Genomic DNA, 26,777 nt, shown 5'->3' on the forward strand with positions numbered 1-26,777 from the left:
CACCACCTCCAAATGAAGGCAGGCACATTGCATAATCCAGGCAGCAAGAGCTCCTGACAGGTGGATGATTTATGCTCATAGTCAGAAGAATCGGAGGGCCTGCAGAGGAGACAGCATGAGCTAGGCGGTGGCGAGACAGATGCTCTCAGTGGGCTTGCGGGGGCTGGCAGGTTCCAGCTAGTTCAGGTGCAACCTGGACACTTTAAGTGCTGAACTCTGATTGCCTAGATTCCAACACTCTGATGTGCTATTTGCAATATGATACGCAATGTACACAGTGAATAAACTGTCAACTGCAGGCAGGCACTGTATACATGCATGTACCCCTTCCGTGCATAGATGTTATGGACACAGGCCCCAGCACATAAGAGAAAGGAAACCCATTTTTTTGTCAAACGATTATTCTAGTGCAGATGTAAATGTTATGAAGCGCAAGGATCTTCAGTCCTGAAAATGTTTAGCCCAGGTAGGGTAAGCGGAGAGTGACAAGATTCCCTAACAATTAGATCAATATTAAAGATTGCACAGCGGGATTAGGAGAAACACACCTCAGCAGAAAACCGACATTCCTGTCAATTATATTAATTATTTTTCAGATACATGACATGCCTTCATGACATTTCCTTCTGAGAAGACATTTGAATATTTGAGAGGAAAATGAATAAGGGGTGGATAAAAGGAAGGATCCCTAAAGGGTTGAACTGCTTTGAAATCAATCTTTAGAACAGTTTTTTCAGAATTTCTCTCAATAGCCCCAAACAATAACAATCTGGTAAAGATGATGGTATTGGTTAAAAGGGTAGATAAACCTAATTATAGCTATCGACGACAAATTACGGCCACTCCGATATCTAATAGAAGGTATTAGCCAGCATTTGACTGGTCAGCAGTAACCCACCAATGGCTGGAGAAATTCACTCCATAGATCTACACGGAACTGTATAGATCACTGTTTTCCTGCTCAGCCCAGTATCTCTGAGGCCCAGAGCTCCAGGCATCAGTGAAAGGGCTAAGTACCCAAATGGACAAGCTTCGGGTTATCTTGGATGAATGCGACTTTACTTTTTACTCCTAATACTGCAGGGTCAAAGGTAGAACTGCCAATGAGAATTAAAGACACAGCCATCCCTTTAATTAGATAACAGTATTCAAAGACTGGTAAATTCCCAAGAAGCCACTTTGCAAAGCAAGAGTTACAGTGTTCTCCTGGGGGGTAAGGGGGAAGGTGGGCACTGGGCTTTTTTCACCTCTGCACCACTAAAAGAGAAATTTTTAAAAGAACAAAATGGAATACATTGTAAGTAATTCAAAGTGCCTCCAGACTTTACAGTTCTCCCAAGAGAAAAAACTCAAACAATTTGAAGTCTTCACAAACTGCATCCAAATCCTTTTTCTAACTTCATTAAGCTCCGGTGCTTAAAAATCGTTCATAGCAAGTACTTTAATTAGAGACGAGCCAGTGCAGGAAGCACTGGACAGGCAGTGCATCCGCCCAGTAATAACACTGCCTGGGGTGGCAGTTTCTTACTCAACGATGCAGCTTAGTAAAGGGACAAACCAGGGGCTGATACCTTTCCTCCTCCCCCAAAAGGAAACTGGGGATGTGGGTAGGCGGGAGACAGAGAGAGATTCAAATGTCGTTCTGGCCTCATCAGTATTCCACCAGGTTACCATTGTACGTACAGAGAAAGAATGGAAAATGTATTGAAGAAAGCAAGTTTTAAGAGAAGCAGAGAACTAAGTCATCTGTACTGTGTAAGCCTATTTTTCCATTTTTGTTTCCCTTCTTTCCTCTCTCCTCCCTGCTTTCTCTTTGTTTTCTCTTTTTCTCCACGCCAAACCTTCCAACCCCCATACTCTGGGACCAAAACCATTGCCACGAGATTTGCAGTATATAGGTACAAAACCAGCATTAAAGCTGTGGGTGCTATATAGAACTCTGAGCTGCTGCTGTTGATGGGATGTTCCAAGGTCAATAAAGGGTGGAAAGGAGGTAGGGAAAGGGGAAGGAGGGGAGAACATTCCTATGCAGGAGTAATTTATACTCTCTACTTTCCCTGCTGGAATAATGGCTTTGAGGCAGAACTTGGGAAGACAAGTAAAGAACTTGCAGGCTCCCAGCGACCTGCAGCCTTAAACCCAAGTTATTTAGAGACCTAAAACCACAAAAACAACAAACCTAAAACAGCACAGTTTTGAAGGGATGGCATGATTGTTAAAGCTCGAGGTGGAGGCGAAAGCCCTTTCTTCACTAATGACTCACATACTGTTTACCCTGAAAAGCTAGAAGTGAACGAACACATTAGCATGTCCAAAAGTAACTGTAGATGCCATAAATTACACTCTGGAAAAAGTTAGCCATGATCTGGATGAGAAGTGATTCCATGGCTGCAAGGTCATTCGTTTCTGGTCCATGACAGACTTGTGTGCTGTTCTCCCACAATCCACAGAGGGGTCTCTGTAATTCTGGCAGGTTCTGCCGACCCTGCCTGTCACCTTCAGATCTCATACCCACAGGGGAGGGTCTGGGGCTGGAGTCACACAGAGCATTACTGAGGACCTCTGACCCCAGTAAGTCATGGAAAGCAGCAGCGTGAAGACAACTCAAACCTGCTGTGAACGCAGCACTTGGTCATTTGGAAGGGAAAAAAATTCCAGGAAGATGACATTTGAGACCTAGCAAAACAGATCTGTTTTGGGTTTAGCTAGGCAGTGTCCTGAACGCTTAGACAACAAAATAATAGTGATGATAATGATACTGATAACAGCTGACATTAACCAAGGGCTGATATTTATCAGACGGGGTGCTAAGTATTTTAAACTTGTTATCTTATTTAATCCTCACAGCAAACTCCATAGGGAAGGCATTATTATTATGATCATTGTTTTATAGATGAAGAAACCGAGGCTGGAGACATTAAGAAACTTGTGAGTAATCAGCCGCCTAACAACTCAAGGCTGCCTATCAGAAAATTCTATGATCTTAACACGCTATGTCGAACGATGTGTTTATAATACAATTCCAAACGTATTCTCTTTATGTTGCCCATATATGAAACCCGTGCCTTTTTTAAGATATCACACTACCTAATGGAATTTTGCAACGTTAGACACTAAGGATTCAGCATTTTCCACTCTACTTTCCTCAGCCTAGAATTTCTTTAAAATATCCAGCCATGAAGAAAAAGGAAAGTGAAAATAAAGCAAAAGAATGAGGTATAGGTACCTTAGCAGGTCACATGAGAACACTTTTTATCTGTGATCTCTCTCACTGTGATGGAGGGGAGGCATAGGAAAGGCCCTGCAACTAACCTCTGCTTCCCTGGCCCATTAGCTGTTTTCCAATGTGCAAATGACTCTGGTCTCCCAGGACCGTTTAAGAGTTCAGCCGACTTCAGCATTCACTCCTTCTGGGTTTCCAGTTAAAATCAATGCATTAACTGCAGTTGCTAGTGAGATTCTGTAACTGCAAGTTAAGTCAGAAAGGTGAGGAAGGGAAGAATTCCCAGCTTTATAAGCTTAGGAACTTCCAAAGAGGCCAGTTCCCGAATGGCATTAAAATAGAAGTAGAATTACCTGTAAAAGCTGGGGGATTTTGTTCTTTTCTACCTTAAAAAAAGTTTTGATAGATTTTCTCTGCTGGAGCACATAACCAAATAGTTAAAGATTTGTGAGATAATCAGGAGATTCTCTATCTAATATTTCCTAGGCACACAGAGTTTGAATTGAATCGCTGTTCCGTTTACTTTGTCACCATTAGTGGAGCTTTATTTTTCTACACCATCCCCTCCAGATTCTAATTAATGACTTCTCCGGAGACCTACAGACATATATGAAATCGTTGAGAAATACATTTGTTCACAGACCACAAATTTGGACCTGTTGACTGCAGAGCAGGAAAGTGATGCTACCAACAGAAAATGAAATCATCAGACAGTGACCTGGACTGCCTCTTGGGCACAGATGCTAGGCACCGGCAGTCTCTTCCGCTAAACGATAGCCCGTGACAGCCTACCTGGAAAGGGTGTAGTTCAGAAATACCAGCGGTTCCAACATGAGTCAAACCATTTCTAAGAAAAGGTAGAAACAGTCTACATGGAAACATTAAGAAATAATCCTGTGGTCCTACAGAGAGCAACATCTACAGAAATCAGAAAACAGTCCTGTGATTGCATAGACCTCTTATTTTAGAGTATCTATAACAAGGAATGATTCTGGAATTCTAATAGTTCTGGCACCAAAACCGTTCGCTGAAATCAAGGTCTCCTTGCTCACAAAAGGAAGTAATAGCAGAGAACGGTGGCTTCCATGTGCCAGAAATAATATTTCGCCTCAACACTCTGGTAAGATCAACTAATTAAGAGAAAAACCAAAAGACTTCATTATGAATATCAGTAGAGCAATGGGCTTCAGCATCTAAGAAATCAGGAACAAATTCTGGCTTTGCCATTTACTAGTTGTACCACCTTAGGCAAGTTATTTATATGAGTTATTTAAAATGGGTCTTATATAGAAAACAAACTTATGGTTACCAAAGGGGAAAGGGGTAGGGGATAAATTAGGAGTTTGGGATTAAGAGATACATACTACTATATATAAAATAGATAAACAGTAAGGATCTACTATACAGCACAGAGAGCTACATTCAATATCTTGTAATAAACTGTAATGGAAAAGAAGCCGAAAAAGTATATATATGTATAACTTAATATTTTGCTGTACACCTGAAACTAACACAATATTGTAAATCAACTATACTTCAATTTAAAAAATAGGTCTTACTTTTCTCATTTATATTCATTAACATATGAAATGTCTATGGGCAAGACAGGTGAAAAACAATGGTATTTCTCATCTTCTTTTCTTTTTTTTTTTTGAGACAGGATATATCTATTGCTGTATCATCAGGGTATTCAATATAAATTCAGTACAACGTGACTTCTGAAATACTCTTCTGTCATGGTCACACACATATAAAGGAAAATGTAGAAATGATTTATATATGATGATAGCCCAGGAATTGTTTCTAAAATCATTGTTTATGACAAAATTATTTCTATATTCAAGTTTTAATAATGGAACTCAAAGCCTACTAAAGTAGACTAAAAAAGAAGAAATAATTCATCAGTTATATGTTATTGAGCAACTACTATGTGATCGTTGTTATGTTAGGTGCCATGGTAGACTCAAATATAAACAGATAGAGTCCCTGTTCTGAAGCTGTTTATGCTTTGCTCTATGGTAAATACTAAGTGACAAATAGAATAAAAACAATTAATATTGATATTAACACAATATTTTCTGATTTCTTATTTGTTTACTAGGCACTTTGCCAAAGAATATTACAACTATTACCTCATTTAAACCTCAAAACAACCCTCTGAGGCAGTGAGAATTACAACCCCCCATTTTACAGATAAGGCTTAAAAATTCGGGTAAAGCAACTTGTTTGAGATAAGTAATAATAATAAGCAAGTACGTAATAAAGTTTGGATTGAACTCAGATTCTATGTCTGCACTGTCCAGTAAGTTGGTCACCAGCCACATGGGGCTATTTAATTTAACTAAAATTAAGTAACATTAAACATTCAATTCTTCTTTTGCATTAGACACATTACAAGGGCTCGATCCACAGTCACAGACCCCATCTGATCTGAGACACAGAGCTTTTCATCTTTACACTCTACTTCCCTACATGAAATTAAAATGCTAAGTTGTATGAAACAACATAAAGGCTGGTAAAATTCAGAAGGGAGAAAAATCTATATAATTGTAAATAATCAGGCTTATGATTATTGATGATGGATCATAAATTCCATGAGGGCAGAAACTTGTCTGTCATGTTCACTTTTTTAACCCTGGCATTAATAAAGTGATTGGTATGGAGTCATGCCTCAAAAATATTCATTGAACGGGTGGATAAAAAGTGGATGAATAAATGTTTGAAGATGGGTTTGGCGAATATGTATGATTTTGGTCCATAAGTTGCTAGAAAGCAGCTTCCAGAGGAATAACCCGACCCCAACTCTAGATGTTATAATGAACAGGCTGTATTTCTTGGACAGCACATAGAAATATTTACACCGATTAGACCATAAGGCCAGAATCCACATTCCTTCCAAATATTTCCAAATTATGCATGAATTGATAATAACCTAAGACTGGCTAAGGTCAGAGTAATTGCCACTTAATTGGCTTCAAATATACTAATGATTATGATAATGTTGATACTGAAGAGACTTAATAGGCCTGGAGATAAATGTCTAAGGGAGCAGGGGGTGAATCCGGGGGAGGGGGGGTGGGATAGGGAGGGGATAATTATGGAGGTCATAAGCTTGGAAACCACCAAATGGCAACTCACTATGGTGGTGAAGAAACTTCGCTTTTAGAAGAAATTTTGGAACAAAAGAATGTTCAAAAGGTGGGGCAGGGGGTGGGCAGAGGAAGGAAGAGGAAGTTGTATGCCCCAAAAAAGTCAGGTATGAGGGAAAAGTTTAATTGGGGGAAATTAACTGGACATAGAAAAGCCACTACATAAGGGCTCAGGAGGCCACAAGGAAAACACTTGTAGCTGAGAACTGAGAGGCAGGCCGGGCAAAATGAACTTCACTTCCTAAGTGGGTAACGTGCTGGCTGGAACTGAGAAACAGAACCAGAAATCAGTACCGAGCTAAGCAGAAACACATGCTAAGTGAAACAAGGTAATGCAAATGATCTCATTCTTACATAGTCTACTCCTTCAATTCCCCACATCCCAAATACACCTAAAAAATGCTAATCCAACAGCCCAGGCATCTAAAGCTAGGACTACGCAGCCTATGTAGAAAAGACTTCACAGTTGAAAATGTAATCGTTGAGAATAATAGGGAAGGGATTATGACTTTAGATACACATCATTTTTGGAGAGACAGGTTAACCCAAGGGCAATCACTAAGAAACCCTCCCTTTGGGTTCTGACATCGGGCCCATGATATCCCGACCGCCGTGTAGAAGCAGGGGCTCTTACAATTGGGGCTTTAAGAGTGGAAATCCTAACACTCCTGTCAAAGGTCTCTATAAAGCTTCCTGCTTCCAAAATCATTTCCATGTGCTTCTCTTTTAATGGCATGATTCACAGTCACGTCAATATTAAAAAGCATATAAGCTGAAGTCAGGTAAAAACAAAATGAGGATGTGGATACTCAGCTGAGCTCCACCGCACCTGGGAAGCAGCTTCGAAGGCGCCTGGGCTGTGCTGTCTGCCCGGGGAAGGCTGGGTGGGAGTGGCAGGGCTCTGATAGTTGTTCTCGTGGCCACAAAGCCACACTGGCTCTCAAACAGCACAATCTGCCATTCACTTAAGTCTGGTTTGCCAGGAAGCCCAAGGATGGACTCCCCACCAGTACCATCAGGCTCAGGGAATTTGGCTAGCACCAGGCACCCCAGACTTCTGCCAGCTAATTGGCTTTGGGGAAGCCGCTGACCTACTCTCCACTGAGTGGGTTTTGTGAACCTGGAACCCAGCCTGCCGCTCATCATTGATCAACCTTGGCCAAGCCAGCTGGCTTATTCCTTTGCAGACAGCTTGCCTCAGGGAAGCTGGTTGGTGGCTCGACAACCTACTAAGAGAGAGAGACGCAAAACTCCAGAACAATCTCTCAAGAAATAGCCAGTGCTCGATTTCTTTTGAGGGAGACTTCAAAGTGAACGAAATCATGTCTGATGCCTTGGATAACACAGAGGGAGCAGAATTCTGCGTAGCCTCAACAAGCACGGTAACTAACACGTTAGGAATGGTGCCCAAAGGAAATAAAACCATGGAGCTCTTCATTAAACGGGTCTTATTCAAATATATACCAGAATTCCTTTACATTAAATTTAAGCACAATGTCATGAACAACAGGGTCACGTTGATATATGCGGGGATTGGTGGAAAGGAACAAAAATCTGTTGTCTGGAGGCTGGTGGGGAAAAATTCCACATCCAACAGAGTCCTATATGGCAGGGACCTCCCCTCCCCACTTACCATGCTGTCACTAGACTTCTCGTGTAAGAGCAAATGTTGAAGCAGGTTCTTTCCCCCTTGGGGCAAAATCCATTGGGGATTTTTAATAATCCAAAAGGTATAAAAATTGGTAGCATATTAGATAAATGCTGGCTTCCTATTTCAAATTCACAAATGGAAATGACAAATGAGGACAATCAAATAAATGATTAACTATTAATAGTATTCCCATTAAAGCACGAGGAAGGGAGCTAAGAGAACCGTTCCTTATAATTGCAATCTTTCTGTCCTCTCTCACACTAAGGTGGCGAGCAAGGATAGATGTATTCAGTTCCAATAATTCTCAGTGCTGTGTTTGGTAAGTTCACATGAGAGAATCTCTCCACTTCATTTCTAATGTAATTGTTATTTTCAAAAAATATATAAATATAAAATGGTTCCAGAGAACCAAAGGTCCACAGGAAATACGTGATAGACTAAGACTCACGTGGGTTAGATACAGAGTCATGGACAAATCTTTAAAACATTAGTATTTCAATTTTCCCCATTTATAAAACAGATAAGATTGTAATATCCCAGAGGTCCACTATGGCCACATCCTCAAAACAACTGAAGCAGATGGTATTCAAAGTCAGTGACTCAGATTCACTGCTCTCTACAAAAGCAAAACTTATAAGGAATTTGGTTCTGAACTTCACTTAACTAAAAACTGGAGCCAGAGAGTAAAACTATGTCACGAAACAAAACGTTCCTCTCTGCTCCAATTGGGATTTAAATAAGATGTCACACACTGCTTGACCCCCGAAATCGGGTTCCCAGGAACTGAACAGCTTAAGTGTTACTGATGTTTATTCACACAGTTTATAACTTTATTCCAAAGTTTATGTTGAGATCTCAAGAATCTCATAGTGCGAAGTCACCATGAAAGATCTTCTAGTCTAATCCCCACATGACACTTGAAATTGTTCTCTACATCATCTCTCATAGTGATGGGAAACTTAACTGCCTTTCGACACAGTTCATTCTCTTTCCGGACATGAAGTGAAGAACTCAAAGCGATCAAGTGAGCCCTGGTTCGGAAAAAAACTGGTTTATTTAAGTAATCTTTTAAGAGCTCAGTATCTCATAATACCCATAGCTGCTGAAGAATCCCAAGCTAAATATATAGTAGAATATTCCTACTGTATTAAACAAATACAGAACATAAGCAGTAGAGCCAGAACGCCTGCTCTAAAATCCAGACTCCATCATGCATTGTGAGAACTTTGGCAAGTAACATAATCTCTCTAAGCTTTTCTTTCCTCTGTGAAATGGGGAAATACCCACCTCTGGAGGTCACCATAAGGATTAACAAAAAAAAATAAAAATCCAACTAAAGCACATAGTACATAGCCTAATGCACATTGAGCTCTCACGAATAAGTGTTATTACTCCTACCCTCAAAATCTTTGCTATTCATTTTAAGACTATTCAGGCTTTCATACCAACAAAGCATGACAAAAAAAACCCCAAAAAAGTCACCATCTGGTAGTGCAGTACCTGTACACGAAGTAAGTCTTCGTGGCACCTTAAGTATATTCCCAACAGCTTAATGTCAAGACAGAGCTCACGAAAACAGTGCTCTTTGCTATTGCTTACATTATACCTTGAGAGTTTTGTTTAATACTCTGCATTAATGAGGGAGCTTCTTAGGATAATATTACAACAGAGAGTGCAAGAAATACCAGTGAGGTCAATGCAGTTCTATTAACTGTCATCTAACAGAGAAATATTTTCCTTGAATACCATTAAAGCTTTCTCCTTTTCTTTGTTCTCCTTTTTGAAGGCAGTAGGAACCCAAATTTCCCTACCAATAATTTCTGTTTTCAACTTGGTAGCATAATGATATTAGACTTGGGGGAAAAAAAATTCACCTTGGCAATGTCTTCTTCAGAGGTTTTTACAAAAGATATTTTGCTAGGATAAATTGCACTAAGCAGGTTCTTTAAGTAAGCAAAAACAAATCTGTTTGTTAATAAATGGGCTGAGTAGTTTTTGTATTTTTTAAAGAGAATCTACCTGGAAAAATGCTACAGCCTTTAAATGAACATTTTATTAAAATGGAAGATATGAAACAGAAGGGTAATTAGATAAGTAAGTTGCTCTTTGCTGCTTCTGCTGATAGGGTAAACCCAGAAGACTCTCAGAGTTCCCACTGCCATATATAAATCAAAACACAAGCTGGAGTTGCAGCAAAACAGTTCTGGGATAATTTTTCTTTATAACCTGGGGGCTCAAGACAACTGATTGGAGAGATGTAATGGCAGCTAAATGAATAAATGCATAATCTGTGCTCTGTCTCATATGTATGTATATATGTGTACACACACACACACACACACAATGCCTTCTCCAAACTAAAAAGTAGAAATAGGAAGTATACACTATGGATTATGATAAAATAGCTCAGAATAAATAGGGTCTCTGCACAAAGAATCCTCTACTGCGGAGGGATCCTCTATACTCCTATCATTTTTTCCACTCAAAGATTCTCTAAATATGAGGTAGGTCTTATTAATCGATGAGAGAGAGCAAAAGATGAGGGCCTTCCCTTCTACACAGACTGGCAATGCTCGATGGATTTTAAATGATTTGGCAAGCCAAAAGATTTAAGCAGGGCATAGATGGCATGAGCCTTTTAAGGTACTAGAGAACCAAGAAATGAAAATGAAAGATCATTCTAGATCTTCATACTTTTTCAGGTTAATTTCTTTCCCAGGGACCTATCTAGAAACAGACACTAACTCAGCTTGACCAAAATGAACGGACCTGAATGCATTGTTCTATGCAGTATCTTTTTTTTAAATTAATTAATTAATTAATTTTATTTTTGGCTGCGTTGGGTCTTCGTTGCTGCGTGTGGGATTTCTCTAGTTGCGGTGAGCAGGGGCTTCTCTTGTTGTGGAGCACAGGCTCTAGGCACCTGGGCTTCAGTAGTTGTGGCACATGGGCTCAGTAGTTGTGGCTCACAGGCTCTAGAGCACAGGCTCAGTAGTTGTGGTGCACAGGCTTAGTTGTTCCATGGCATGTGGGACCTTCCCGGACCAGGCCTCAAACCTGTGTCCCCTGCACTGGCAGGCAGATTCTTAACCACTGTGCCACCAGGCAAGTCCCTCTATGCAGTATCTTTAACCTTGCCATTCTCACCTCCACAGCTCCTGATACACAATGCCTTCTCCAACTCACTCTATGCGCAATATTCTAGCTGCTCAGTTATCCTGTAAAGACCTTTCCCGGGCCGATCCCCACCATTATCTGTATCTGCAGTGGCCTCATTAAACTCCAGGTGAAAAGTCTGGTTTCCCCATTCAGAATCCTAAGGAAAAGCCCCTTCCTTAGGAACGCCATTTATGCATGTATCTTAGGCACAAACCCCTTGTTAAGCCCACAAGTTCTGCTGCTTCCTGGGAGTGCCAGCACTGTTTCCCATTTTCTCCACCCTTAAATGAATATTTCGGGCCACTACTGGCCTGCTATACTGAGATGGTGGGCAATCGACCCACAGCTGGAGCAGGAAAGACCCCTTTATGGGCCAAGCCTGCAACATGGCTTGATAGAGCTACAGGAGGAGCCTGAGAATATGACATACCTGACTTTCATCTCACTCCCACTGATATGCAATGGGACCTTGGGTAAGTTACTAAAACTCTCTGAACCTGGAGTTCTTCATCTGATTAATGAGAATCTGACACCCAGGGTCCCACTATTTTCCTCACAGTGAGTATTAAGGTGATAATAAAACCGTAATATCCTGTGCCTTTCCACACTGAATAACATTTCAAATGCTGATTCCCAACCACTGCTTTGACTTTACCCTGAACAGGAAGACTCACGATTATACCATATCTTGTAAATTGCCAGCCTAGAATCTTCACCCTTCTATTTTTTAGACTTTTAAAAAGTGGAGGAAAATATTGAGCACCTCTGGAATAGAAACTTACTTTAAAGATGTCAAATCAGGTATGAAAGGTAAATACGGTTATCGACAAAACACATAACATAGTTATGTGTTTTGTTTGTTTTAATGACTCATTTTCCCCCAAAGGAAGTATTCAGAAGGCACTTAAAATTATATAAACTCGCTCTTCTCCTTTCCCACTTATGGCAATGTTTTTATTTTAAAAATCTAACAACAAAACTTCAAATATATCTGACCAGGAGGTATGTACCTCCTGCTTTTCTAGAAAGATGCAAAGCATCCAAAGAATTATTCAGTTAAGACAAAATTGACAAAGTAGCACAATTCACTCGCCATGTCTATCGAATCATAGTTCTTATTGTATTTTCAAACTTATGGATACAGTTAGCAGCAGCAGTAATAATTATAAGTATCTTTGTGTCATATATTGGTACTATGTTTCTAGAGACATTGTATCATTTTTAACAAAACTTATAGAATTTTAGAATAGAAGAGATGAGAAAGAAAGTAGTCTAACTGCTCTCCGGCACATATGGAAATGAAGGCAGAGTTGAATGGACTTGCTTAAAATCACAATGCAAGGTTGTGGAAAATCAGAATTAAAAGCCAAAACACAATGTTTTGCCAGACACATGGGAGAAGCTCACTTAATATTTATGGAGGTGTGCTAAAACTTATTTCTCTCCTCTGATTTTTTTTCCACGATGGTCTGATATCAATGTCACCTCAGTAAAATTTAATGTACCTATGAGGTTAGTAGAATTCTTATATTTCTTCTTGCACGTTTGAAAAGGTGTGTGATTTGTCCATTTTCTTTGGTAGACAAAGGATTAAGTTCCATATTTATAAATAAATAGGTTGAAGCAAGTGAGTCCTAGAGGTCATATACCTTGCCCCAGGTCCAGGAGGAGACAGAGCCAGGGCTTGAATCTAGCTCCACCTGACCTTAAAGCTTGACCCCTACCGTCTCCAGCAACAATAGCTAACCTTGATCTGGTCCTTGCTCTGGGTCACATGGTATGCTGAGCACCTAACCTGCAGTATCTTATTGGCTATTCACAACAACATTTTATTTGCAAATACTATTATTGCCACTACCATTTTGCAAATGATGAAAGTGATGATTAGAAAGGTTAAGTAACCATCTTTTTAAAGGCGAAGTGAAAAGCACAATTTCTTGGCATGAAATAACTAAACCAGTCCGCCAGGCTGCCTGGATTCATCTGTACTATGGCATGCAGGCTGGCCTGGCTGGGGAATATAATATTGCACACAAATGTGCATCTCTTGCTCTCATGTGCAAGAGTCAAAGAAAAATACTTGAGTTGCCAAGGTGAAACCCATCACGCCAATAAAGAGCAAAAAGCCTTTCTTCAATCTTTTGATCCGTGAATTCTATACATAAATAAAATAATTATTGCTTTCATAAAATATCTGTTTGCCACTGACAGAAAACAGAACCGGTATGTCCTACAATAGCCTTTAAACAACTAAGGAGAAAGATCAAAATAAAAATAAATCTTGACCAGATTTATAGGTGCACGCTGATTAGTTCTTGTTTTTTCCTTCACATAAACAATACCTGAAAACAATGAGAAGGGAATGTTGAGACTAGGTATCTTGTAACAGATGGGTTTTCTCTGACTTACAGTATGGTATCATGCCGAAAAAATAATGCTGGCCCATCATTCGTGAGGCTTGGCAGAAAGTAGAGCCCAGAAAAAGCGAAGGGGATTTTTCAGGATGCGGAATGGTGCAACCACTTGGATTTGAACAAAGTACCATTTTTTTTAACTGTACTTCTCACAGTTTTATGTTGTTGCATTTTGTTGTTTTCCCCACACAACTGTTTCTTTGCTTCCACTGGTAACAATTTTTTGATTCAAAAATTCTAATATTAAAACCAAACATCGCTCATCTGGATATGATCCTGGTGCTGACTAATGAGAAGCCACGTCTTATAGGAATTTAATAACACACACTGTGATGTAACTGGAGTTGTTTACCCGCTAAGCCACCACTTCCATTTTGTACCTCACATCCTTAGTAGAAATGCCAGTCAGTAAAACCAAGACATTATTTTTAAAAGAGTGAAAGTCTCATCTTTCTATAAACGCCCTTTTTAATGAAAACATCTTCATTTCCCTCAAGCAGCATTTTATCGAAGATGCACATGGCTAGGTGAATAAAAATACCTGTGAAAGGAAAGAAGATTCCCATCAAAGCTGTTGAAATCTGATTTCATTTCAGATTCTGGAACTCATGTTGTTTTCTGTTTAAATAGATTTGGTCTGTCAATTTCCCGACCTGCTGTACCATCAGCCTGTATGGACTGCTGTGGCCGACACGGGGGTTGTAGAGACAAATATTATTACGGACCGGTGATCGAATTGAACAGGTTTACACTGGAATAGATTTACAACATCATGATCTCTGACATACTGCATGGGACTGAAACCCCTCTCCATCCATAAAGATACATTTAAGACAGTATCATTCTCTCCAGGCTGAGAAGGTAAGCCTTGAGCCAAGAAGATGGCCAAACGTAACTGTGCATTTATATGCAGGGTGTAATGCAATATTTCACTGTATTTTTTTAAGGACACAAGAAAAAGAGTATTCCATATTTACTCATAACTATCATCTCCTTTCTATTTGGGGGAAGGGGCTTAGAGATATTTTTCCACCAAAGTGGGCACGAGGAAGTAAAGGAAAATAAATTATTTTTTGAGTATATCAGCAACAGCAGCAATTCCCTTGAAAACAGTCCCTCTAAAGGCTTGATAACAGCAACTGAAGAGGTGTGAATTATAGATAAGCACCCGTCCTATTTACTTTCACCAACAATGTTTAATTAAACGCAGTTCACACCTTTTCAGTCACTCTAACCACCCTTCAAGATTGTTCCTGCTTGAAAACACAATGGGGAAAATTATTTAGGGGAAAATATGTTTTCTACTTCCTCCTTAAACCTGGAAGGGCAAATAGGTGAGTACACTGTAGCAGCAAAATCAAACTGATCAAAACAATCCTATTTCCCTGGACATGGAGGCGTATCTCCATGTATTTTAGTTTTTGACAATAAAATCCAAATCTAGGACACACCCATTCAAAGTGTTAATTGATACATTACTTTTATAACATTTTTAAAACATTGATTTGCTTTTGGAAAATAACGATTCCTCAAGTCCAAACTCTAAATTAAGCCTTTTCGAATGAGTGTTAAGTTTGGTTTGAGTCTCTACAGCTCAACTAAGTGGCAATATAAAGATAATTAAGACCAAAAATATGATTGTCAATCACTTGTTACACTCTGAAATATGTTTTGTTTGCTACTCTGCTATGGGGTTTAAGGCAATTACTAAGGTAATGTTTCCACCACAAGAAAGTCAGCTATCACCACTGTCCTAACTCAGAGGAAAACTCTTTGTCATATGGGTTGGGCAGTTATCATTGGATTATTATTCATATGTTTTCCTTTGTTAAAATTGTTATCCTTTTAGTATCTTCCACATAAGCTTTCTTCTAGCAAGAGGAACCACGTCTGTCGTTTTCACTGCGGCATCACTGGAGCCTAGGATAGTGCTTGGCACGTGAGAGGAACTTAATAAATATTTAGGAAATGGATTATAAATGCAAAACATGTTCACTGTGGAAAAATCCGAACAGTGCCAAAAGCTATAGAGTAAACAAGAAAAGTACTCCCTACCCTGACTTTTTTTCACTAGTGTTAACACTGGTACCAATCATTATCCTTCCTTCTGTTTCTCCATGCATATACCATCCTAATGTGTGTGTATTAATATAAATTATTACAGTACAAATTTGTATAATTTTTTTATTTAATATAAATGCAATATAAGCATATTTTATATAAAATATATTTATATGTAAATTGAATCATCCTACTAGGCAATTTGTTTTCTTTTTTTAATTATTGAATTAAAGTTGATTTACAATGTTGTGTTAGTTTCAGGTGTACAGCAAAGTGATTCAGTTGTATATATATATATACATATATATGTATATATATATGTATATGTATATATATATATATATATACACACACACACATATATATATATCTTTTTTAGATTCTTTTCTATTATAGGCTATTACAAGATATTGAATATAGTTCCCTGTGCTATAGAGTAGGTCCTTGTTGTTTATCTATTTTATATATAGTAGTGTGTATCTGTTAATCTCAAACTCCTAATTTATCCCTCCCCCCTCAATTTCCCCTTTGGTAACCGCAGGTTAGTTTTCTGTGTCTGTGAGTCTGTTTCTGTTTTGTAAATAAGTTCATTTGTGTCATTTTATTAGATTCCACACATAAGTGATATATCATATGATTTTTGTCTTTCTCTCTCTGACTTACTTCACTTAGTATGATAATCTCTAGGTCCATCCATGTTGCTGCAGGCAATCTGTTTTCTATTTTATTTTTATACTTGGCAAAATATCTTGGTCCTCTTTCCATAAGGCTTTAATGATAAAGTTACACGCTTGTTTACAATTATTTTTCAACTTGAGGATGAGAAGACTTTGGGAGAATCTTCTTAGTTCCTAGTCAGTGGAGGAGTTAATTCTTAGTGGACAAGAGAAAAATAGCATGAATTCCACGTACCCAAATATAATCTGATTCATTCATCTTCCTATGACATTGTTCACAGTTAAAATCTTGGAATAAGAACAAGCCAGGGGCTTCCCTGGTGGCGCAGTGGTTGAGAATCTGCCTGCTAATGCAGGGGACACGGGTTCGAGCCCTGGTCTGGGAAGATCCCACATGCCACGGAGCAGCTGGGCCCGTGAGCCACAGCTACTGAGCCTGCGCGTCTGGAGCCTGTGCCCCGCAACGGGAGGGGCCGCGATAGTGAAAGGCCCGCGCACCGCGATGAAGAGCGGTCCCCGCACTGCGATGAAGAGTGGCCCCCACTTGCCGTAACCAGAGAAAGCCCTCGCACGAACCGAAGACCCAGCACAGCCAAAAATAAATAAATAAATAAATAAAGTAGCTATAAAATTTAAAAAAAAAAAAAAAAAAGAACAAGCCAGGAAAAATTATGAGATCTGGTGATGCCATACCTAATTGAAGCTCTGGTTCATTCATGAGGAATAAATACTTGGATCTACTTGGATTCAGAAGTTAAAAAAGAGGTGATCTCGGGACTACCCTGGTGGTGCAGTGGTTAGGAATCCGCCTGCCAGTTCAGGAAACACGGGTTCCAGCCCTGGTCCGGGAAGATCCCACATGCCGTGGAGCAACTAAGCCCGTGCGCCACAACTACTGAAGCCCATGTGCCTAGGGCCTGTGCTCCACAACAAGAGAAGCCACCACAATGAGAGGCCCGCGCACCACGGCGAGGAGTGGCCCCGGCTCCCCGCGACTAGAGAAAACCCACGCACAGCAATGAAGACCCAATGCAGCCAAAAATAAATAAATAAATAAATTTACTAAAAAAAAAAAAAATAGCCTATAAAAAAATAGGTGATCTCCAGTAACAACAAATTATACAAACTCATAAGGCTGACCCCAGGAACAAGGTACAGTCTATGACTCAACAGAAACAGTACATTTAAATATTTAATTTACCTCATATTCTTTCAAACTTCAATGACCATATTTCCATTTTGTTACTGTATAAAATTATCATATTTATTTTAAACTCTGGCAAATTTTCTGAAGAGAAGGAAACAGTAAAACCTAAATGCAGTATATAAAATGCACATCTACAAAGCACATACATATACAGAAATATATTAAAAACAAACCAAAAACTAAACCTAGGCCTCCCACAGAGAAGAACAATTTTTCTCCATCTCCAAGCTAAAATGTTAGTTTCACTAGACATACTGAAATATACAAAGATTTCAGGAACTTTGATTTGGGTGGGAGACTTGAGTGAATTCTAGAATCTATTTGGGTTCAGTTCCTGGCTCTGCCCTCATCTGCTGTGTGAACTTAGGCAACTCGTTTAGCACGGAATACATGCTCATTGTTATTATTTTGTGTCTGTTGTTGTTATCCCCAACTGAAAGCAACAATTTTAATACCATTGTTACAAACTCTTTATAATAGAATTTAAGTCCCAAAGAAAAGACTAGAGAAGAATAAAGAGTGCTTTAAACCTAAGATGAATTTTTAAAAAAGAAAGAAAACGGTACCCATATGAAGTGATGGATGTGTTAATTACCTTGATTGTGGCAATTATTTCACAATATATATTAATGAAATACAGGTCATCTACCTTAAAAATACGCAATTTTTATTTGTCAGTTATACCTCAGTAAAGATGGGGTGATCTCTCTGTAGACCTAGTAGTGTAAAGAAAGCAAAAAGACAATGACAGTAGCCTCTTGGCTACCCTTCATCCTTTGCCTTCTGCAAATTGTAAAGATGAAAAGAACCCGAACTGCCAAGCATACCTGGTGGGTTTAGCTACACATCAGATGTGTCCTACCTTGTCCCTTCCTGTTGATGTCAAGCAGTTAGCCACGAGAGATCAGCAAGTCCGGGTATAAAGGAGGAGTATTCTGCTATCAGATTCAGGATACTTACTGTGACCCCAGAGTTGCCTGGTTTCTCTAATATTTTTGTAATTCCCTGTGCATCCCACACCCCCAGCCTAAAGTACAGGAGCACTAGCACACAGCCTTACCTTCTTTGAGCATGCCCACTTTTAAACACTTCATGAAGCGGCAAGCCTGGCAGGATTTACGTCTGCGCTTTGTGATTTCACATTCATTCGTGGCAGGGCAGCTATATTCTATATTACCTAAAACACAGAGTTTAAGAAAAGAAGCTGTTAGATTTGCAAGACCCAGGCAACCCTAGCATCCCCAAGGCAACACCAACTCTGCTACTCCTGCCGTCCTCCCTCAAAAAAAAGTCAACGGCAGTCATGAGGATGTCACAAATATGAAGCCAGATGCTCGCTATAACCGCTGAAGATGCATCAAATAATGAGAAGATATATGGTGAAGCTCTTCAAAAGATTAAGCTTAAAATCAGCCTTTAAAATTATGCTTCATCCACTCATACAAAGTAGCGGTCTTCCAGAATTTGAGGATCCGAAAGAAATTTCCCAGCGGATTATTTCCATAAAAACACCAACATCAAAACCGTATTACAGTACCATCCATCCTGGACTTCTTTTGGTTACTAATGCCCTGATGCATCAGACTTTTTGTCTCTCTGACACTGAACAGTACAAATCTCAATGTGAAAAATGGTCAGCAGGCTAATTTGGGACTGCGCAGTAAGCTCCTTGAGGGCAGGGACTGAAGTTACATGGTTCTCGCTTCATCACTTACCAGAGCCTTACAATACAATTTTACTCTTGGAAAATGTTTACTGATGATGATCACCATCATCACCACCATCATCACCATCACCACCGTCATCATCACCATCACCACCATCATCACTATCTTCATTACAACCATCATCATCACCATCTTCATTACAACCATCATGACCACCATCATCACCATCATCATCATCATGTTTATTCAATTACTTGCATAATGAATTCCAAACACTCAAGCTGCATGGAAGTGCTATAAATCAAAATAAACTGCTATGAAATTATATTTTTAATATTACAGTCTACATCATTTACGTTAGTAACAACACATTTGAAGTGATAAGGATGTCGCCAGAAGATCCAAACTTTAACTTGCAATTTTTCAATTAGTGCCAAAGACTATGTGTGGGAAGTGCTCTGGGGCTGCCTACAGCTTTGTAGAGAAGCTGCCTTTAAAATAAAGCCTCTCTCCCCTATCAGCTCTGTCACATAGTGCTTGAAGGTCTTTCGTTACTTCCTAACCCTTTCCCCTTGTGATTAAGTGCATTAGTATCTTAATGAAAATGCATTCTGTTTATTGCCCTCTTGGGAAGGGGGAGGTCATCACACCAAATGCATAAATTGTCATCAGAGACGGTCCGAGCATAATTGCAATTTTGCTGCTCCATGTTTGCAATACCCAGGGTCCATCCAAGTCCCCTGAAACATGCACAGATTCTAGTAATTAGCATAGAGTCTGCCTGGGACCACAGCATTGATGAAATATTTCAGAGTTAATCACACTTTGTAAACACTGATTTATATTGACTACCTTTCTCCAGACTGATGTCTCCTCATTAAATATCACATTAGTGGATTGCAGGATTGTACAAAGACTCAACTACTCAGCAACTGCTAATTCAACAGGAAGTAATACCTAACCACTCTTAACTACGGAGAACTGGTTAAGTATGCATGGCTTCAAAAAAAAAAAAAAAAAGCCTGTGCATTATAACTTAAGATAATCCTATCAAAATTGACTAAATTAGCATTCTAATTCAGGGTATTTATAATAATAAAAGCACCTACTTTTTAACATAATAGGTGAAATATTAAGAGTAATATTAATTGCATCAACAGAAGCACACACCATCACCTTCCTCAGAGATATTATTGTGTTACTGTATTATTACACTCACAGAAAACCAAGGATAAGTCAAAGGAACCAAACTGGCTGGGTCACGGCTGAGAATAAAAGGATTTAGAATCTGAACTTTAGATGAATGATTTTTCACTGCGATTTTCACTGAAAATTTATTTTGCATCAAGAGAGTGTTGCTAGTCATTTTCTAGGGGTTAATTAGTATTCGACTACCAGATCCTTCCACTCTACATGGCTCTCCTTATACTTATGTAAAAAGAAACCCAAGCCTCTGCTTTCTCAGGAAGAGTGGAACAATAACTAGTTAGAAAGAGAAAAAAAAAAAATGTTTTCCGAACAGCATTACTTCCCTTTTTTTGTTCCTCAAAAGTCAATACGAAGTCATCATTTGTTCACTTTCTAGTATCAAGGCATGAGCACAAGTTCCCCTGCCCCATCCCTTTTAACCCAGTGCTGGAAACTTCTACTGGGATGACCCAGCATCACACACACACAAAATAATCACCTTCCTTTTCAAACCAGTTCCTCTTCTTCTTTGAACATTATATCCTCATCCTTCGCAACAAGGCCCTTCTGACAGGCCCCTAAATGAGGCCTGTGTGAGCTCACACCTGAACTATGGTAGTTATCGCCTAACTGGGCATTTTGCCTCCGTCCCGTCCCCCTCTAATCCACACTGCATACCACGATCATATTCCTCTTCCTATGACGGCTTTGATCATGTCGTTAAATCAACTTTAAGAAACATCAATAGATTCCTATGGCCTCTGGAATAAACATAAAATATTCACCTAGCCCACAAAATCCCTGCCCCATGTGACTCTCATCCACTTTTCCAGCAACATTACAATGATTACCTTATATGAACTTCCTGATGCACCAATTTGATTTATTCAGTTTTTGCTGTGTCCTTCAGACGTCCCTCTGAGGATGATCTATCTTTGCCCCTCTTTTCTTCTTAAAATTACTTCCAAGGCTCAACGTTCAACTCAAATTCCATTCAAATCTTTCATGAAAACTTCTCAAACCACCCTAGCAGAAAATGATTTCTTGGTTCTCATATCTTTTCGGGTACTCTCATCATATACAGACGTGCCAGATTCTTTTATACCTTTTCACGTGCATATTATCCATGAGATGGTCAGATCCTGGAGGCAAGGATTATTGCTTATGCGGAATAGAAATCCTCCACCCAAAAGTAGTATATAAGTAAAATAATACATTTTAAATTACGTGATATTTTTTGGTGTCTCAAGGTCATTTTTCTGAACATCAATTATGATGCTGTCACATAGTACTGTCCACAAGGTCAGGTGAGCTAGATGGCCCATTAGGAAGCAAAATGAAGAACACAAGGAAAACCAGTCCACAAATCAAATTAAAAAGAAAAAAAAGTAGAAGAAAATCTAGTTAATTTTTCAAAACCTTACAAAAACACCTTTGACAAAAATGGAAATCCATGGCAAAACCAGGAGAGCTTATCAAGGAGAAAATAGAAAAATACAAAGGTTTCTGGGGAGTTAAGTGTGAAAAGAGAAAAAAAACCAAAACAAAACTGTAAGAAGTTTTAAAGGAAATAAAAGTACATCTTGATATAAATAAGAATAAAAGTAATATAAAATATGAAAATACAGATGGGTGGCACTAAAAGAGCTATTTAATGTTTATCTTATCATAACACTTACTATCATTTACAAAATGGGTGCCCTAAGAATTGGAGCCATGTTGCAGAAAACACTCAGGAGTGATTCAATTATAGCAGCTGAATCTATAGACGCCCCTTCTCTGAATGACTGTCTAAAGATTTTTATATTTCTTCAGAAACAGAAGGGAAATTGTCAAATTGCCATATGAGAGTTTTAGATCACATATAAAGAAGGATTCCAGTTTCCTTTCTAACCACTACATTCTATAATTCTTCAATGACAAAGAGATACGTAAAGGCAGAAGAATTTTTAATAGTGACTTAGGATGAGTTCTTGAGGGCAGAGTTCTGTCTCATTTATAGCTGAATCCTCAACGCTTATCAATAAGCCTACCATTTTGTACACGTGCAGGGCTGGGAAAGAAAGAGCAAGTCCCTGCCTCTTAAGGAATCTACAGTTTTACAGAGGAGACAAGACATGTCAACAAATCACAATACAACTGAGTGTGCAGTGCAACGGTTCTGGATTCAAGTCAGCACCAGACACCCGTGTACACGGATGCATCCCCACAGCTGCTGAGAGTGTGCTTTGGAAAGTCAGTGAATTCTTCACACAGGAGCAAATGATTGAACTGTGCTGTAAAAAATGAATAAATGACTACATTGGGGTAAAGGAATCTTCCCCAAGCTATAGAAAAAAACACCACATTCTTATAAAAATTTCGCTGTGAATGGAAAGAAAATACACTGGTCCTGAGTATTTTCATAAATGATAGATTTTCAGCTAAGCATATAGACATGGTTTACGATGAATCTGACATCCTTCTGCCAAATGTTCTGTTTCAATAAATTTGTCTTGACATATATGGAAGATAACCTTGATTTCACTAAGTAACACTGGTTTATACCTTGAAAAACAAATCAACATCATTCTAAAGAACTTCTTGGCTGGAGGAAAACCTCTCTAATTTCCAAACCCTCCCACTGAGTTCCTTAGTTCATTGTTGTTGGCTGTGATCACCCACCCAACAGTCTTTGATTCATGTCAGAGTCTACAAAGATTCTGCCCTTGAAAAACCTTCCCTGGTGCTTTTTCTATTCAATGAAGAGAGCATTTTATCCTAAAAATATGCTGCCCCAAGCACCTAGGCAACACTGTTACATCTATTTTGATAATGGCTCTAAGACACTCTCCCAATAGACCCTATGATCTCGATGGGGCACTTGTTTTCCTTCGATTCACCAAGAGGAAACAGGCAAAAATATTTCCAGTAGCAACTGCCGGCTTCTGGAATGTTAACACTGGACAGTCATTCAGGGGAATGCAGAAGTTATTGTTCACAGCCTAGAATTCTCATTTCAGACACGGAGTTTTCTTGGATTATAGCTCGCTATTTTCTGGGCCACGTTTGTTATAAGGCACCAGGGACTGAATTGGGCAGCCGTGGATGACACGACTGGAATTTTCCTAGTTTTGTCAATAGCTGGGGAAATAAGCTCAGCTTCAGAGGGAACCAGATCCACGTGGAAGCTCTGGGTTTTTTAACCAGGCTGACAATCATGATAGAGCAAGTTATAATATCTCTTGGCGTCTTTTCAGAAGGTCCTGGGCTCTGATGACTGACTGCAGAGTCTTCTGTACAATCAGTTTGAGGGCAATATAATCCTCTCACTTACTGCTTAATAGAATCTTGCAGCTAGCTGGTGGATAGACTAACAGGGTGTATGTAAAACTTCAGCCTGGAGCGCCAGTGGATAATTTGTATATTCCTTTCAGTCACTTAATGGACTTTTACAGTTTAGCAGTGAAAGGGCTGAATGATGTAAATTAGCACGGCATCTCAAAATAAAAATATATGTCAAATCTTTACTTCTGACTCACATCTCTTGCACATAGTAATGAAGCATTGGGCTTTATGTAGTTCCCAAGAGCTGTCCTCTTTTTCATACATACAGACATCATAATTTTAAAGCCAATTTGAAAGCATCTGTCTATTTCCCCCAATTGTTTTAATTTTATTAACAGAACCAAATGGCTTGGGATGACCCAAGGGCACTCCAAGTGGGGTTTATCCAATTGTTTTCCAACATGAAGTGATTTAAAAATAATGGGATTCGCCTCAGTACACAATTACAGAGCATTAAAAACATGAAGGCAGTAATCTGTAGTATTTTTGTTTTAAGTGTCCAAAAGCAGGAAAAAGAAAGAAGGAAAGCCCTCTCTTTACTGTATGGTAGTAAAGGTTTTTCCATACAGTGATACAACTTCCCTTTCTTTCCTTTTCTTCTCTTTTTTGTGTTTAAAGCTCCTTTGTTTCTAGCTCCTTTCTCCTCATTCTACCTGAAATAGAAAATAACAGTATCTATAGCCGGGATTATATAATGTGAGATAATAACTCATTACATACCTGTGGCAAAAAAAAAGTCATAATTCTATCAATGCATATTTAAGTAAAGGATGCTATTTTATTTTCAAAGAACGCACCCAAAGTTAGACTTCAAAATAAGTTACTTAGGGACGCTATATCTCTTCCCAGAAGAATGCTCTGAATACTTTTTGAAACTTCTTTCAAACTGCCACTAGAGTTATTTCAAAGCTATAAAGCAGACAGGGGAAGGAATCAAATGACACTTTGCTCATACTCACCCAAAATATCTGACTGGCCAAATACAAGACACGATGCCGAACGACGGCTGTCTATTACGAAATGTTAAATCTCCCCTCAAAGGTCCAAGAACTGCCATCACTGAAGATATTTCAAGAATCTGCCTCAAGTTCTCAACGAAGATGCCCCAGACTATGACAAGGAATGGCAGCCCCAGGCAACCGAGGGGACCCCACCCACTTGCGAGCTCTAAGACGTGGCAGATGGAGGAGGTGGGGGAAGAGGGCCACGTCCGGTTAACAGGCACACCGGGCTCTCAGCAAAGCAATTTCCTACACAGGGTTATGCCAGAGCCTCACATTCTTTGCCTTTTGGCTGCCCCTCTAACCCTCTACAAAATGAGGTGGGAGACAGGCGGGTCTAGAAAAGGTCACTTGATATTTGGTTCTTTAAGGTTCTACTGGATTAAATTCTGATCATCACAAAAGCAATTTACAAGAGCCCTAAAAGTATGTGGGCACAAATGACTGCCTTTTCACAGTGAAGATCAGGCCTTGCTCCCAAATGCGAGTGGATGATGCTTTGCCTTTAAGGGAAAAAGATCAGGAAAAAACCCACAAGCAGGCAGGTTTATTTATTTTTTATTCTTTTTTATTTTTTGGCCGTACCACACAGCTTGTGGGATCTTAGTTCCCTGACCAGGGATTGAACCCTGGCCCCCCAGCAGTGAAGGCTCAGAGTCCTAACCACTGGACCGCCAGGGAATTCTCCAAGCAGGCAGGTTTATAAATCCTAGTGACTGGAGACTAAACCACAGACTCTGGTTTCATCCTCCAGCCATCTGTGTTGGGAGGGCCATTGAGCCTACAGTGGGTACCAGCATTGACTGCCTCCATGCAAATACATGTATCTAATCACAAGATTACATTTCCCCATTGTATTCAGTGAACAATGATTTAGCAGGAAAACAATGCTGTACAATGGGGAGGAATTATTTAGTCTTAATTTTTTTCCAATTTAAACAAGACATACCCTGCCTCAGTTTCCCCCAAACTTGTAAACATGGCCACTCCTTTATTGCTTTAATTGCACAACTGTTAACACTGAGCACGGTGCATGTTCATCTCAAAGAGAAGTTGGGAAAAAGTTCTTGTGTGCCCATGTATATCCATCCTTAGCATACGGCCTTGCATATGGGTCAGGAAAACGTCTGAGGATGAATAAGTGAGGGAAGAAGGAGAAAGGAAGCGGCAGATCTCAGTTCAAATTCCAGCTCTGCACTTTCTTAGCTGTCAGAACTCAAACCGGTCACTTCACCTTCATACTCCCAGTTTGCTTACGTACAAAAGAGGAATCATCACTCCTGCTTTATAACATTGTAAGCATTACATGGAATATAGGTATTAAAATCATATACAGTTTTGTTCTCCCTTCTGAGAAGAAAGGGAAGAAACACTGTAAGATTTTCATCGACGATGAAACATTATGAAATACTCTGACTCAAAGACCTAAGCGTGGAGTTTGGGAATAGTATAAAAACAGTCTTCTGCAGATTTATGCAAGAGTGTGAGAATGAATATGCCATTCACCCAGAGAACTGGAGAGAGGATTTTGTCTTGCCAACAACTCTCGTGTACACAGCTATAGTTTACAGATACCAGGAGGAGAGGAAGAAGTGTAATAACTCAAGTCATTTTTTAAAGCACCAAATTGTCTACGAAGTGAATTTCCAAGACATCAACCACCTCTCCTCATGAACATTTCCTGTCACTTCCCTGGAGCTTGTTAAACTGCCCATCACTGGGTGTAATCTGATTATAATTGAGGGCAAAGCATTTGCAAAGCTCTTCAAAATCTCACCCCAGCCTTATCTCTTGCCGCAGTTCCAGGTCAATCCCTACCCCTATCCCAAGTCCACCCCCTTGTCTGACACCCACGCTGAATTACTTCCAGTTTCTAGAAAGCAGCATTGTCTTTCCTGCTGGTCCTAGATGTGCTTCTTTTATCATTTCTTCAATGAAGCTCTCCCAGGGCCCACAAGACTGGGGTCCAGGGGTCTGTATGGGTATAACTAGTTCATCTCGCACTTACCTTCAAGCGAACTTTTCTCCTAGCCTTTAAGGCACTTTATTACAT

At 39.5% G+C, this 26,777-nt stretch overlaps 1 protein-coding gene across 10 annotated transcripts in view; it reads right to left on the bottom strand.

Moving 5' to 3' along the window:
* Positions 1 to 26,777, bottom strand: part of LOC130707327 (cyclin-Y-like protein 1) — a 293,323-nt gene that overhangs the window by 147,149 nt on the left and 119,397 nt on the right. For 9 of the 10 annotated variants that reach the window (XM_057541388.1, XM_057541382.1, XM_057541368.1 and 6 more), the window contains one exon: positions 18,602 to 18,718. The exons of the other annotated variant lie outside the window; for it this stretch is intronic. In XM_057541388.1, the coding sequence (XP_057397371.1) occupies positions 18,602 to 18,718 (117 nt within the window). The remainder of the gene's footprint in view (positions 1 to 18,601; positions 18,719 to 26,777) is intronic. 10 annotated transcript variants of the gene reach the window in all.

This window comes from Balaenoptera acutorostrata, chromosome 1, assembly GCF_949987535.1.
Source record: "Balaenoptera acutorostrata chromosome 1, mBalAcu1.1, whole genome shotgun sequence".
Classification (NCBI taxonomy): domain Eukaryota; kingdom Metazoa; phylum Chordata; class Mammalia; order Artiodactyla; family Balaenopteridae; genus Balaenoptera; species Balaenoptera acutorostrata.